The following is a 13,444-nucleotide window of genomic DNA, read 5'->3' as shown; positions in this document are numbered from 1 at the left end:
CGGACATCAGGTATTAGAACGAAGAGTACCGATCGTTGGCAGAGTTTTCGTGCGCGTATCCGACGCGTATTTATTTATTCCATCGATATTGAACGCGACGGCGGCCGATCAAGCAACCGAGTATCAAAACAAACATCACCCGACCACAGATAGTTTGTGCGCGATCAGTGAACGAGTTTGCGGCAATCTCTCCGTGTAAAGTACGTAACGAGAACGTAATTTGACGATTTTAATACCGGCGACAGAGTTTACGCCATTAACCACTTGACGCTTTCGACGCCGGACGAGCGACGGAAACTCTCAACCGTGACGTCGACAAGAAACCGTGCGACCAAACTGTTGCATGGCAGTGCTCGTGAAAATTTCAAGTTTTGAGTGCGTGATACGTTGGAGCATTTGCCATTTCATATTTACATTTACTCACGTAGTGATATTGTATAGATGAAATTAAGTTACCTTTTAGAGCAGGTATTCTCAACGGAACACTTTAGCTCCCTTTCAAACAATTATATTTCCGAGAGAAACAGCAGGGAAATAATAGACAGTCTCCGACTTAAATTACAAATACGAGTACGTATACAAATCTACTATATCACATATGAATAAAAGTATGACACGATTCGGGGTGAATGGAGTAACATAATTGGATTTCGAATCTTGAAAAATCGTTTGAAATATTAAAGTTGAAAACTCCAATTTGGTCGTGAAACACAGGTTTCCAGAGTATTGTGGATCGTTGGAAAGGATGCGCGACTAATGGAACACGGGGGGACCGAAGCGAGCCGGGAAATCTGCAGCCGTTAACAAATTTTTTACGCCACGCGACTTGCTCGACCGGGAGTAAACAAAACCTCCGGACGGCGAATGGCTATTTGATCGAATCGCGGCGTCGGAATGCGAGATGCGACGGAGCGAGGAAATTCAGGGAGGGCAAATGACCGGCAATCGCGATTCCACCCCCTCCGTTAGACGATACGCGACACAATCGGCGCGTGACGCGTTCGAAAACTACAAAACCCGAACTAATTAAAAGGGAATCAGCCAGCCGCCGTGACACAAAATCTCCGCGTCGATCGACCGGCCGTGACGAGAGTCGGGGAATGAAAGAGGAAGAGAGAGACGAGTCGCGTCGCGACGCGGCGCAAATCAAATATTAATCGTGCAATTAGCGCCGATTGTACGTTAATCGGTTTTGCTTTTTTTTTCTCGCGGCGTGCTCGCGCGCGGATGCGACCAGAAAATGTTACACGCCGAGTGACACGCCATCCGCGCTGTCATCGCGTTTATTTTCGTTTGCGGGGCCCCATTAATTTTGAATTAACCGACGGATCGCTTGGTTCCGACAATACCCGAGCGATCCGTCGTCCAGAGATCAGAAAAGGATAATCGTCCTAGCGCGGGTTGATTCGACAGCCATTGTTGATTCGATGTCTTTGTATCGAGCAGGTGTTTCAGGGTACAAAAGCTGTCGTTACGACGATAAGAGAATTCCATTATACTATCGATAGATTCCTAGACAGAATAGACGTCTGTCGATAGATTCCCAGATGGAATAGACGTCTATCGATAAATTTCCAGGACAAGATATTTGGAAAATACTTACCATTCTTGACGTGTTTGTTTAATTGCTTGCTCTCTCTGCAGTCGGTGATCCTCGAATAAGACGTCATGGGAACCAGAGCCGTCACTGTGGGGGCGGCACCAGGTGCTGCTGGCGTGTCCGGCGAGGCTGGTTTAGCCGGTGTACCCAGACTTCTGGAGGACCTGGCCCGGCTCTCGGAGGACAAAGATACAGCTGACATCATCTTTCTGCTGGGTCGGGACGAGACGCCGGTGTACGCTCACAGAATTATACTCCAAGCGAGGTCAGTATTGCCCAATTGGAATTGTTCCGCTTCTTGCTGAAACATTCCGATTCGTTAAACTCGTTTATATGCGAGGGTTTGATAACAAATTTTCTTCACGAACGTCTAACAGATAACTCGTTCGTAAATTAGCTTTTGAGACGTCGGTTCACAAAGTCGATCATTGAATCCTAATCCACGCATGTACGTGGAAGGTAGTTTACGAATCTAAAATTTGTATGCGTCGTTCGTGAATACAATTTACCCAACTCTGCCCGAAACATTCACAATGAGACACTTTATATTATTCTCCCTTCCTCCCGATATCCTTCGACGCCTCCGGGGACGCCAACGACTTCGACGCGTTCCCACGAACGGAGCTAGTCGAGTCAGAAATTTTATTAAACGAACCACCACCGCCGTGTGCCGCGTGGGACCGAATTAATTGTTAATCGTAATTTTTATTAAAACAGCTCGTCGACGTATCTCGGAGTCGATCGATCCGCAACGAGGATTTCCTCGGAGACTCGAAACGATCCTGGAAATGCGCGGGAAGCCACGCGGGAGACGAACGGCGAGAAGCTCGCGCGCTGATTTACGGACCGAATGGGGCGAGATGCTCGAGATACTCCCGTGAAAAATAAATAAACGGGTCTCGTCGCTCCCAGAAAATGGAGAATTAACGCGGGAACGCGGAGCATTACGTGCTCTTATCTTCGCAACATTTCTTGCAATGGAAATGTAACGAGCTTCGTGGAACAAATATACCAAACTTTCTTGAGACCTCTCGCCGAGTACGGACCGATAAATTATTATTTACCGAGCTGCCTGTTAGCTATAAAATGGAACATTGGTCCGCACGTTTTCAAGAAAGTATCTATCCATACAAAATTATTCTATTCCAGTTCGCGGACGCCCACGTAGAATTTTCACAGGTGCGAAAAGGCTTTCTAAGCGCGCTTCTGACACGGTAATTTATGGCTGTGCCGTTTTTGCTCCCTGCTGCGTTCACGAGAGTCGCTATATTTGATCCACCAAGTATACGTCGGCGTTCGAAAGCATTTACGGTTCACGAGGCCACAAAACTTCGCGGACGTCGAGTTGCTTACGACTACAGTCAATCTTGTTTAAGCCTCGCGATAATTCCCTCTGTAAGGTTCGCGTGGTGATCCTCGTTACTCCTTTGAACTGCTAGGAGCTCGGTGTTATCTCCGACACGCGACCAACAGTGTTAGGTTACTAATGAGTTACCGAACCAGAAAAGTAAAAGTTTTATACTTTTTTATTTATCGTTATAAAACTGCTTTAATAGGAACCGTGTGGTCCTTACGATGAAAACGATACCAAACACGAACATATTTTAATGATTTTAAGTTGGACGTGGAATACGTATTCCAGGAGATATTTCCCTAGATATTTCTGTCACGGCATTAAAAATCTTGACACGAAGTCACGTGAAAACGGACTTTAAGGTAGATTTGATTATAATTAGAGGTCCTTAAAGTTTCCTACGGATTAAGCTATTTCGTATTAAACAATACTGGCCAGAATGTTCTATTGTCAACAAATGCGTCGATATTCGAGTTATTTATCTTACATCAGGGGTCGTGCTTAAGTTCCGGGGAACTTGGTTCACGGTAACCGCGTCGGAAACTTTTCTCTCGTCGACGAAAAAAGCCCAGAGTTAACTTTTCCGCAGAATCCACGAACAAACCAAACGGAAGGGAAATGATAACTTCGTTAAATTCTTGAAGTCGTCGACGAACCTATATACGTAATTCACCTGTTCCGGCAACGCTTTGGGGATCGTATCGAAAGAAAGGGGGAAAAGGGCGCTCGTCTCGAAGCTGAGTTTCGTTCGCGAAACAATGTTCGCCTCCAGCGAGACTAGGAAAATTCTTGGTCGAGCGAACGGCTCACGGTGGAAAAAAAAAAAGGGAGAGATCGCGAAGTCATCGAACTTTCTTCGGGCAGGAAGTAACGGGCCGCGGAGTTCGCGGGCGTCGATGAATTTTAATTAAGGGGCTGTGCGGATCGTTACGGCGAAATGAATCGATCGAACGTTCTAATTAGTCGGACAATAAGGGAAGAGTGCCTACTTGGACGATTCGTCCCCGTCTCGCGGCGCATTTTCGCCGGGTGAATTCTAATTGTTGTAAGAAGGCTGAGGGTTGGTTATCGGTGTTAAAGGGTCCAGCGTCAAGGCAACGACATTCCGCGGGACAAACCGATGCTAATTGTAAAGTCAATTACGATATTTCCGTGAAACCCTTTTGATATTGGCGCAGGAGGGAAACGCCGGTCCTTTTGTCATCGGCCCCTCTTTTCCTCCCTGTCTCGCTTCGCCGACACCGGCCTCGGAAAATTAAGTTACGCATGCTCGTGACAGGCGTCCGCGGGAGAAACGAATGGACAATGCGCGACCGCACTCAGAACTCTACGCGGTGCTCTCCGGTCCGGTGAAAATCCTGACAAAGAGTCGCGAGCCCCACACCCCCTCTACCGTCGTTCCCTTGTAATCCTTGTCATTTCGAAACGCGACGGAGACGAGAACGATGCTCGACAACGGGAGAAAAGAAATTGAAAAACAAGCCCCGTGCTTTGACTACTCGATGGCACTTGAACGCGCAATCCCTGCGTTCCTCGTCGTTTCTGTCCAGATAAGCGTTGAATCGACCACTGACGCTTAAATGCGTTTGCTCCTACCTTCGCCCTTGGATCAGTGATTTTTTTCAATAGAGTTTTTATTTCATTTGAAATAAATAAAAGGGAGATATCAGTGATGGACACTTTCGTGACTATATTACCAGAAAAACTGCTTATTTGTAAAACTACATCGTTCAAATATTTCAGGTGGACTTACGGATCAAAGGGGATACAACGAGCATAACAAATTTCCAATAGAAATAATACCAAACGTTTCGTTCTACCGTTTCAATAATTTAGTTTACTTCCCATAGTTTTCAATTGCTGTATTCTCGCTAAACCACCCCCGGAAGGTACAATTCTAAATCGATGGCTTCGTCGCCGACACGCAACCCTGCTCGTAATTATGCGCCCGTCGACAATACTATAGATTCGAATCGATCGCGGAACGATCCCGATAATGGACCGCGGTGAGAAGCAGACGTTTCACAGGCATGCGGAAACAAGAAGGCGTGGGCGCGAATTTGACTCCCGTACACCGGAACCGAAGGCGGTTTTTGCACGGAAATCGACGGAGCCGCTATATAATCGCGCGCTTGGTCGTTAGTAGCGGAGCCCGCGGCGACATTCAACCCTTGCCGCCGTGAAACCAAGCAGCCACGACCCTCGTTTCCCTGCGCCACTAGCCCCCTACCCCTAACATCCTCTCTCCGCATCGAGCTCGTGAACCAACGTTACCACCCCCGTGACACCTCGCCGACACACACCAGACGCGCGATGCCCTATTCTTTTCTCGGCGTCGCTCGCTGATATTTGGTTTTCTTTGATTCCGCACCGGCGTTCGCCTGTGATTAGGGAAAAGCTTCTCTCCGTGCCTTCGTTCTCTTTTTTCCCGCCTTTCTAGAACCCCCTTCGTTTCCCTTCTTCCTGTTCGTCTCGTTCCACGTACCATCTATCGCGACCAAGCATCCGGTGCCTTTATTTTTCCTCGTAGCAGCTTTTCCTTTTCCTCCCTTCCAAGCTAGCTTGCGTGAAACGACATCGCAATTGTTTATTTCGTTAAGGGTACCAAGTTTCTTCGATTTAGAATATTTTCGATTCGTATGTTGGACACGTCGACAAGGTTTACTTTAGAATAAATTACGTCGCTGAAATTGCATCGGGGAGAGAGACCTTCGATATTTGAATATTTCCCTCTAATTTGTAGAAACAAATGCGCGCACTATCGCTTTGATATTATGCACAGCCCACGGTCGTTACCAAACTGCAGGCGAAAGCATAAAGGTCGAGCTTTTTCCGTCCGTTAAAAGTCGACCCGCGGCGCATGGCATATATCTATATAGACGATTCTCCTTGTACGAGCGGGGTGTTTTTAATTTTTTTGAGCACTAGTTTTCCTCTGTCGACTCGGCAACCATGTTTCGTGGGTCGGCCACGATTTTCCAACTTTCGCGCTCTTCTGTCGACGAAGCCGAGCGTTTGTTAACGCGTCGGTTATATTATAATATCAAAGCAACGCCGTGCATGCCTTTTCCATTTGCGTCCGCTCTTTGACGGAGTTTCTTTTGATTCGATACCAACCCCCCGGTACGCTTTGCCCTCTCGCGACTTCCATCGCGGCCTCTACGTTTCCAGAGCGCGAAATCTTTTCGCACCGTCGAGCTCAGTGCTATTAGAAACCATTGTCGTTTTGCTCGACAGTGTCTTCGTGAACTTACGAAAGCCCTGTTTAATCCCGGGCGCAGAATTTAAAAACTCGTCGTCTTTAAGGGTAGGTTCTAGTTTCGAGGGTCGAACCGGATCGAATTTCGTCTTTTGTATCCTTCGACGAGGAATTGACCCTCGTTTTTATCGCGTCGGGAATACCTCTGTAATCCGAATAAAAGATAAAAATAAACGTAGATCAAAAGGAAGACGGGGACAATGAGCGTTACGCGCGCGCGAAATTAATATACAAAGTATTTCCGAACATTTTTCACCCGTCGAAAAATGTATAAAAGAGGATGCGCCAGCGATTCAGATGCGAAAAGGGTGCACCGTTCGTTTCTAGACTTGTCGATGCTGAAAGCTTTCCTTTTGTGTATCTAGTCGTGCCGTGTGAGGTAGGAAATGGTGTACGACGGAAAAGCCGAGATCGAATGCTCTCCCAATGGGTCATGGGGGATCCGCTTCCAGCTCGAAGTGCCAGAAAAGATTCGTTCTCTCGTGTTCTGTCGCCTCGCCGCAGGGAGAAAGGGTGCGAAGTGACTTTTCGAAGGTCGCCATTAATTTCTAGAGGAACGAAAACTAAAGCCCAACCGCGGGTACGTTACGAACACCTCTCGTGGCAACGGAGCTTCCTGACGAAGTCAATTAAGCCCTTTTGTAACAAGAAACACTGGCGTAGAAGTAGTAGCGGTGGTGACGAAAGGAGGCGTACCGGTGGGTGTTCGTTAGAAGGGTTACGCAGTCACGACACATTTAGGCGCGTAGCACGGATTCGAAGCTCTTCTTTCATTGTTCCCCGACCGTCGAATGGTAATTATCATCGTTAGGAATCAATACTATGAGACTGATTTTCGCAGGTGCAAGAACTTCACGGCTGCCAAGAGGATCGGGACACCGGGAAACCCAACCCCCGTGCGTATGCCTCACGCCCACCCGGAAACGTTTCGACAATTCATTCATTACATTTACACCGGCAAGGTGAATATAATTATCGATACCTTACGCGTATTTTACGATAGATATTTAATTAGTAATGTACGGACATTCTTCGTTTATACGGTCGGAAGCATTCTATATGAATATTGTATACCCATCTGTATGGACAAGAATATTATTCAAGGGACATTCGGTGAAGAAAAATATTTGCTATGGCAAATGTATACGCTGCATAAAAGTATGATGTTTGTACAGCATAAAGAAACAGCCAAGAGCTGGTTCAAGTATATAAAAACGTAAATGTAACGGAAAGTGGACATGAAATATGTGTGCTGAGCTATTGATTTATACAGAGTATTCTATAAATTTCCATACAAATTTTGTCATGTAAAAAACAGATCAATGAACACTATCTCGAGAAAAACTATAAAAGAAACCCTTAGGAGCGTCTATATGTATAAATGCACAAGACGAACTAAAAAGTAGTTAATCTTAGACTTGGCGATATTTGGTCCACAATAAATTTAATATGACGTTGATGTCTAGCCTGTATCGACAGTGTCTGGCGACAAATCTAAATAAGAAAATATCTTTGTTATAATTTTAGAATGAAGCTACTTCGTGAACTTATGATTATACATTTTTAGATTATATTTAATCGCAGAATGCGACGACAAAGTTTGTATGGCAATCTGTGGGGTACCCTGAACAAGAATTTGCCTAGGAAAGTTTCACGTTGACCCAAAGGCACGGCCGAGTTTCACCCTATAACTTTTCTATATAGATCATGCTACAGGACAGCGGTATTTTCGAGATGCTAGGTCTCGCTCAGGAACTTGGAGTCGAGGAACTTTGGAGAAGTTGCGAGGAACACGTCTCAGCCACTCTTAGTCCCGGAAACGCGTGTGCTCTTTTGACTGCAGCTCTGGATGCCCAAGAGCGAGTTCCCGGTAAGTTATTCATGGTATCCTATTAAAAGTTGAAGCACCAAACAGTTTCCATTGTCAAACTTGTCGATTTCGTTCTGCTCGACAGACGTGACACGTAAAGTTTGAATTGCTCGGAAAATGCCTTTGTCTTTGAGAATTAAATGTCCAAGGTATAGAACATTATGTGTGATTCTTAGGAATTCACACACTCAAATAATGATAAATTGTACTGATTTTTACGTTTGCAAACTCTCTTGTTTTGTTTCTGCGTCATCTTTTGCAAATATTAATGTTAGGATTTGATGTGTATTTTATTTGTGAAGGCAAGAAAATTTCATATTTAAAATATTAAGTTTTCTCGTAGCTCGTATCGTAAGTTACCGACTGTGATCTTTGCCGCCTAGTCGGCATATTTGCCACAAAGGCAGCACGCTATGGGGAGATTTTACGACATCAGTGGTGCCAATATCTTAACTTTTATCACTATCGGAATTTTTCGTTACTTGTATTAAATTTTACAGGACATTACTTCGTATACGCCCTTGATTTTTTCTATCCCAGTTTCCTAATATTCATTTAAAATGTATGAAATTTACAAATATCCTACCTTAAAGAGTAGAATAAAAACACTAGAAAGAAACAGTTGGTACGTTTACGACGCCACATTTTCCGGCGTCCGGTACTCAAGAAGCACGCGTTTATTAAACGTTGCCTGCTAATTTTTGAAAACTAACAAAAATGTCGTATAAAGGACCACAAAAAGTGCAGAAGGTGATGGTACAGCCCATCAACCTTATATTTCGATATTTGCAAAACCGTTCGCGTGTGCAAGTTTGGTTATTCGAGAACATAAACCTTCGGATCGAGGGTCATATCGTTGGATTTGACGAATACATGAATTTAGTATTAGACGATGCAGAAGAGTATCATATGAAGACGAAAAACAGAAAACCGCTCGGACGCATCATGTTAAAAGGCGATAATATAACATTAATACAGAATACGAATCCAGGAGTGAATTAAATATGGAACCATAACTATGGAGGACATTCTAACATTAATAACAAACGTATTATTTTGTACTTTGTGAAAAGATCTTGTGTGTAAACTGTACACGAAAACTCTCAACATAAACAAAGTTATGAAGGTGGTCGATAATTCAGAACAATGAGAGTGAACAATATAAATCATTTGATACAAATAGTAAATGAAAATATCACTGTCATGTCAAATTGACAATAATCCCTATCAAAGGATGAATTTATCACTGCAATCTTGTAATTTTCAAGGAATTTAGAATATTCATACATTAAAAACCATTGATTTTCATGTATCTGATCCGATGAAAAACTGTGTAATGTATATCTTGTTTGTGCATATGGCATTAAATTGTATTCAATTTTGTACTACTGTTTATCTTTTATAATAACTACAGATGTAAATATTACATGATAAAACAATTAATGTAATAAATATGAAATTAACTTGTGCTTAATAAATATTTTTGAATTATAATGCATATTTATTAATGATTATATATTTGACAAGTCCCTAATACTTATATAAAATTCGAAAAAAAATTAATATTACTCTAAAATTCATGAAAGTTAAGTATTATCTATAAGATTGCATTCTGACATTAATAATTGCCTAAAAATAATGAAGTATTTTTTTTATCACAGGTGGCAAAGGAGCTTGTTCATCTTTTATCGAAAGATGTTTTGCTTTCATCGGAGAAAATGCTGTAGATACAGTAAAAACAACAGCATTCTGTAATCTTCCGAAGGATGCACTAGTGAAGCTTATATCTTCGGACTACCTAGGGCTGGAGGAGGAAGATGTTTGGAGAGCGGTTCTAAATTGGGCTAAATATCAGGTTCTTTTTCATTCAAAATTCCATTCCGTTTCCGAGTACTTTGAATCCCTTGAATTCCAAGAAGACTTAACGCTCTGACCACGCGTATGTCGTGCAAGGTCGTAGACCTTATGTCGCATACGATTATTACCGGGTCCTTGGGTCCTTAGGTTCTTGGATCGGAATTTAGAATTACGAGTTAAGGAACGCTTAACCGTACGGACCACGCTCCTAGGCAGGGGTGACGCAGCCTACTCAACACTGGACAGAGGAGGAACGCGTGAGGGTTTGCCAACATTTATCTGGAGTGATAAATCATGTTCGCCTGCTGCTAATCGACAGCCAGGTGTTTGCAGAGGAAGTAGAACCAACCGGAGCAGTGCCTATAGAGTTATCCTTGGAGAGGTACGAATTTTTCAATCCCGATCGATCAAGTGGCTCAAAATTCATAAGGTACGGTTTGCCAGGAAATTCTGATTTTCTTGGAGGCTTTCGATTTTTACGTTTTGTTTTAGGTATAGATATGCAGCACTACCCAACAAGTATGCAGAAATTTGTGCAGATAAGCGGTTACAGCCAAGAGTAAGTCCGTTTCTCTTTCCTGGGTCACAAATTCTATCTCGCGATAAGATGGGTTTTCAACGTCTTCTAAATCAATGGTACGGGTCACCGAAACAAAGTTGGCGTTTAGTGTATCGGTACGTTTGCAGTATACAGATCAAATTTGATCGTCATGCTGTATGCTAATTATCGACGCGTTTTAGAGCCTCTAGTCATGGTTACTCAGCAACATCTTTTCATCGACATTGCGACGGAGTTTGCCCAACATACGTAATTGCACTGGTATGTAATTTTAAGACGTCAATTTAAATGAACGAATAAGACTTTGTATAATTTTTTAGGGAATACGAGGAGAAATTTGCGGTGGTTTTAGCGACGCGCCATGGGGCAAAACGAATGCTAAAGGTCACTACATTTTTTCAGAAAAAGCTTTCCTGTTTACTTTAACAAACAATCAAGATGTATCTCCAACCAAGTACGACATTGTGAAGAAACCGTTTGCAATTTGCTATCATCCAGAGTAAATATCTATCTTTCTAACTCTGTATAGCTACATTCGAATAGAACTAATTTAACATCTTTACAGCATCGGACCAATTTTTGGGGCTGGAGCTGATTTACTCATTTCCAGTAATTGCAATGTGAATATGGAAAGTTACAGTAATCTTCCTCACAGTTATGATGGTGAACATGCTTCCAATACTGTACTTATGGGAGACTATCACTTTTCTGTAGTCGATTATGAAGTTTTTACTCCAAGCCATTCGGTTCCCAAATCTACTCATTAACAGTAAATATCTCTCATTCCATAAGCTTGTACATATATAACTTCGCGAGTACAACACAAAATGGAAATGTATTATTAAAGATTAAAATGTAAGAGTGCAATTTGTTATTCAGTTTCTAATTGAAGTAAATTTTATATATGTGCACAGAATATAATTAGCAGAAATGTAATTTCTATACTATTCCGAATAAACGCAAATGAATCATTACATATTTTAATTCGTTATTTATATTTTTCACACGATTCAATTTGAATGTCTACGTGAATTTCACGCGATCCTCGTATTAGCTTCGTTTACGTAAATGAGTTGGCGATTGAAATCGACCGATATTGGCTTGCAATTAACGACTTTGGCTCTCGACAGAATTAAAGTATGCCAAACAATAGTACGTGTCCTGTGTATTGAACGTCTGATATGCTTCGGTACACCGGCCGATTCTCAAGAAACTCGTTAAATCGCGCGTTAAATTACTATGTGAACAGATAGCTTCGAAATCTAATCTGTATTACAGTGGCGCGTTCGAAAGTAAACGTGAAATGTGAAAATCCACGGAAAAATGCGAACTACTGAATACACATTAGACTATCAAAGGCGCCGATGACACGGATGTACGTTCGATAAGTAAGATCGTGCCTATTCTACTTATCGTTAGCCAAAATTTAAATTTCCTTCTGCCACAAAAGTGTGTGACAATGTGTGATCATATATTAATCTATTTAAGGCTGAGAACGAAGAATATTGACTCGACAAATTATTTGGCACTTTCCCTCGGAAATGTTCAAGTGAAATATTCGTGTTACCTTCTTCCCTTCATGTTTCCCTGCTACCGTGCGATGCTTCTCGACTGGTTCAAACGTTTATTCAGGAATCCTTCAGAGTATTTCGCACAATGATATTATTATCACAGATAATGGCACATCGTCCTACACATTGTGGGTGCAACACCACGAGACAACGAAATCACACTTTTAACTGATTTTTATGACCGTTACATTCGAGATGAATCGATTGCAGAGAGCGCCATGAGTATCGTAACCCGCCACCGACAACCACAGTTCATTCGTTTGAGAACGAGACAAGTAATTGTTTGAATAAAGGTTAGCAATAATTTGTCACTTAAAAACGCGGAAAACAAATTATTAAGAAATCATTTGTAAATGCAACAAAAGATTTTGACTCGTCCACGTATTTAATAGTTTAACCGTTAGAGGCGGTTATGTTCCGCTTATTCCGGTCCACATTTCCGTTCCACGTTCCGGCGTTTCTCGTAGTTTTCGAACAGTGTGAAGTGCAAGACATTGTGCTCCGAATTATTTGCAAGTTTAACTAATTATTCATCGTTAGACACCGTTTCTACAGGTGAGTTATGCAATAACTTCGAATATTGACATTAGGTTACCTACTGCACGCAATATTTGCTGTTCTCGTGCAAGGATATTGCGAAAAGTCTCGGTACATTAGAGCTGCGCGCGCGCACGTATATTTCTCGCGAGTATTTCAACGAGACGTGTTCGAACATGTTTCGTTCGAAATGTAAAACTGACGTAGCAACAAAAACACGTTTCACCTAAAGTAACTGATATTTCATTACGAATTGTTAACATCCTTCGCGAATGCTGTGAATGTATACGCACTCTTGAATGGAGAGAATTTATGGTTCGCGTATGTTGAATATTCATACCGAAGGGTGGCGAGGTTACCGTGGCCATCTTTGTCTAACTTCAACATTTATCTATCGATGTATTTTTAACGCTTTCTCAATCTGATTTACATTTCCTATCTGAAAGGTCGTCGAAATATGAAAATTATTGTAAATATATTAGCATTCAGGCTTTTTATCAAAAGTAAAATCTTTATTCTTCAGTTTTCAATTATTGCTAAATATCCATTGAAATGTTATCGAATCTTGCGAGCATATAAATTGAAGTATAACAGAATCGAAAGCGGTTTCTTTCGATAATATTCGACGAATTTTGAATCAATTTTTTGAAAAAAATTAATCGCGTATTTTTAACAATTTTTTTTTTAATTTCCTCGCTAACGTTACGTTATTTGTACAAAAAATAAACACTCTATACGATAGCTCGGCCTAGTTTCACGCGCTAACTAGTTCAACGTGGCAGTGAGTGGCTTCCGTAATTCTAAAGAATTGCTAATTCTACAATTTAATGGTCAATG

At 42.1% G+C, this 13,444-nt stretch overlaps 3 protein-coding genes across 5 annotated transcripts in view; all 3 read left to right on the top strand.

Annotated features, from left to right (window-relative positions):
* Window positions 1-391: 391 nt before the first annotated feature.
* Window positions 392-11,419, top strand: LOC143347922 (serine-enriched protein). Its single transcript, XM_076777581.1, has 10 exons — window positions 392-570; window positions 1,645-1,865; window positions 7,055-7,175; window positions 7,918-8,083; window positions 9,745-9,938; window positions 10,153-10,322; window positions 10,433-10,615; window positions 10,682-10,760; window positions 10,820-10,998; window positions 11,065-11,419. The coding sequence occupies exons 2-10, from the start codon at window positions 1,669-1,671 to the stop codon at window positions 11,264-11,266; spliced, it is 1,491 nt and encodes a 496-aa protein (XP_076633696.1). The 5' UTR covers window positions 392-570; window positions 1,645-1,668; the 3' UTR covers window positions 11,267-11,419.
* LOC143347928 (putative small nuclear ribonucleoprotein E) lies at window positions 8,728-9,570 on the top strand. The gene has a single exon (XM_076777594.1). The coding sequence runs from the start codon at window positions 8,801-8,803 to the stop codon at window positions 9,083-9,085; it is 285 nt and encodes a 94-aa protein (XP_076633709.1). The 5' UTR covers window positions 8,728-8,800; the 3' UTR covers window positions 9,086-9,570.
* Window positions 11,420-12,507: 1,088 nt separating the features above from the next.
* The window catches only part of LOC143350497 (uncharacterized), a 224,327-nt gene continuing 223,390 nt past the window's right edge, over window positions 12,508-13,444 (top strand). For all 3 annotated transcript variants that reach the window (XM_076782625.1, XM_076782626.1, XM_076782627.1), the window contains exon 1: window positions 12,508-12,625. The gene's annotated coding sequence lies outside the window, so the exon portion shown is untranslated. The remainder of the gene's footprint in view (window positions 12,626-13,444) is intronic.

This window comes from Colletes latitarsis, chromosome 2 (genome assembly GCF_051014445.1).
Source record: "Colletes latitarsis isolate SP2378_abdomen chromosome 2, iyColLati1, whole genome shotgun sequence".
NCBI lineage: Eukaryota > Metazoa > Arthropoda > Insecta > Hymenoptera > Colletidae > Colletes > Colletes latitarsis.
This window is presented reverse-complemented; position numbering and strand designations above follow the sequence as displayed.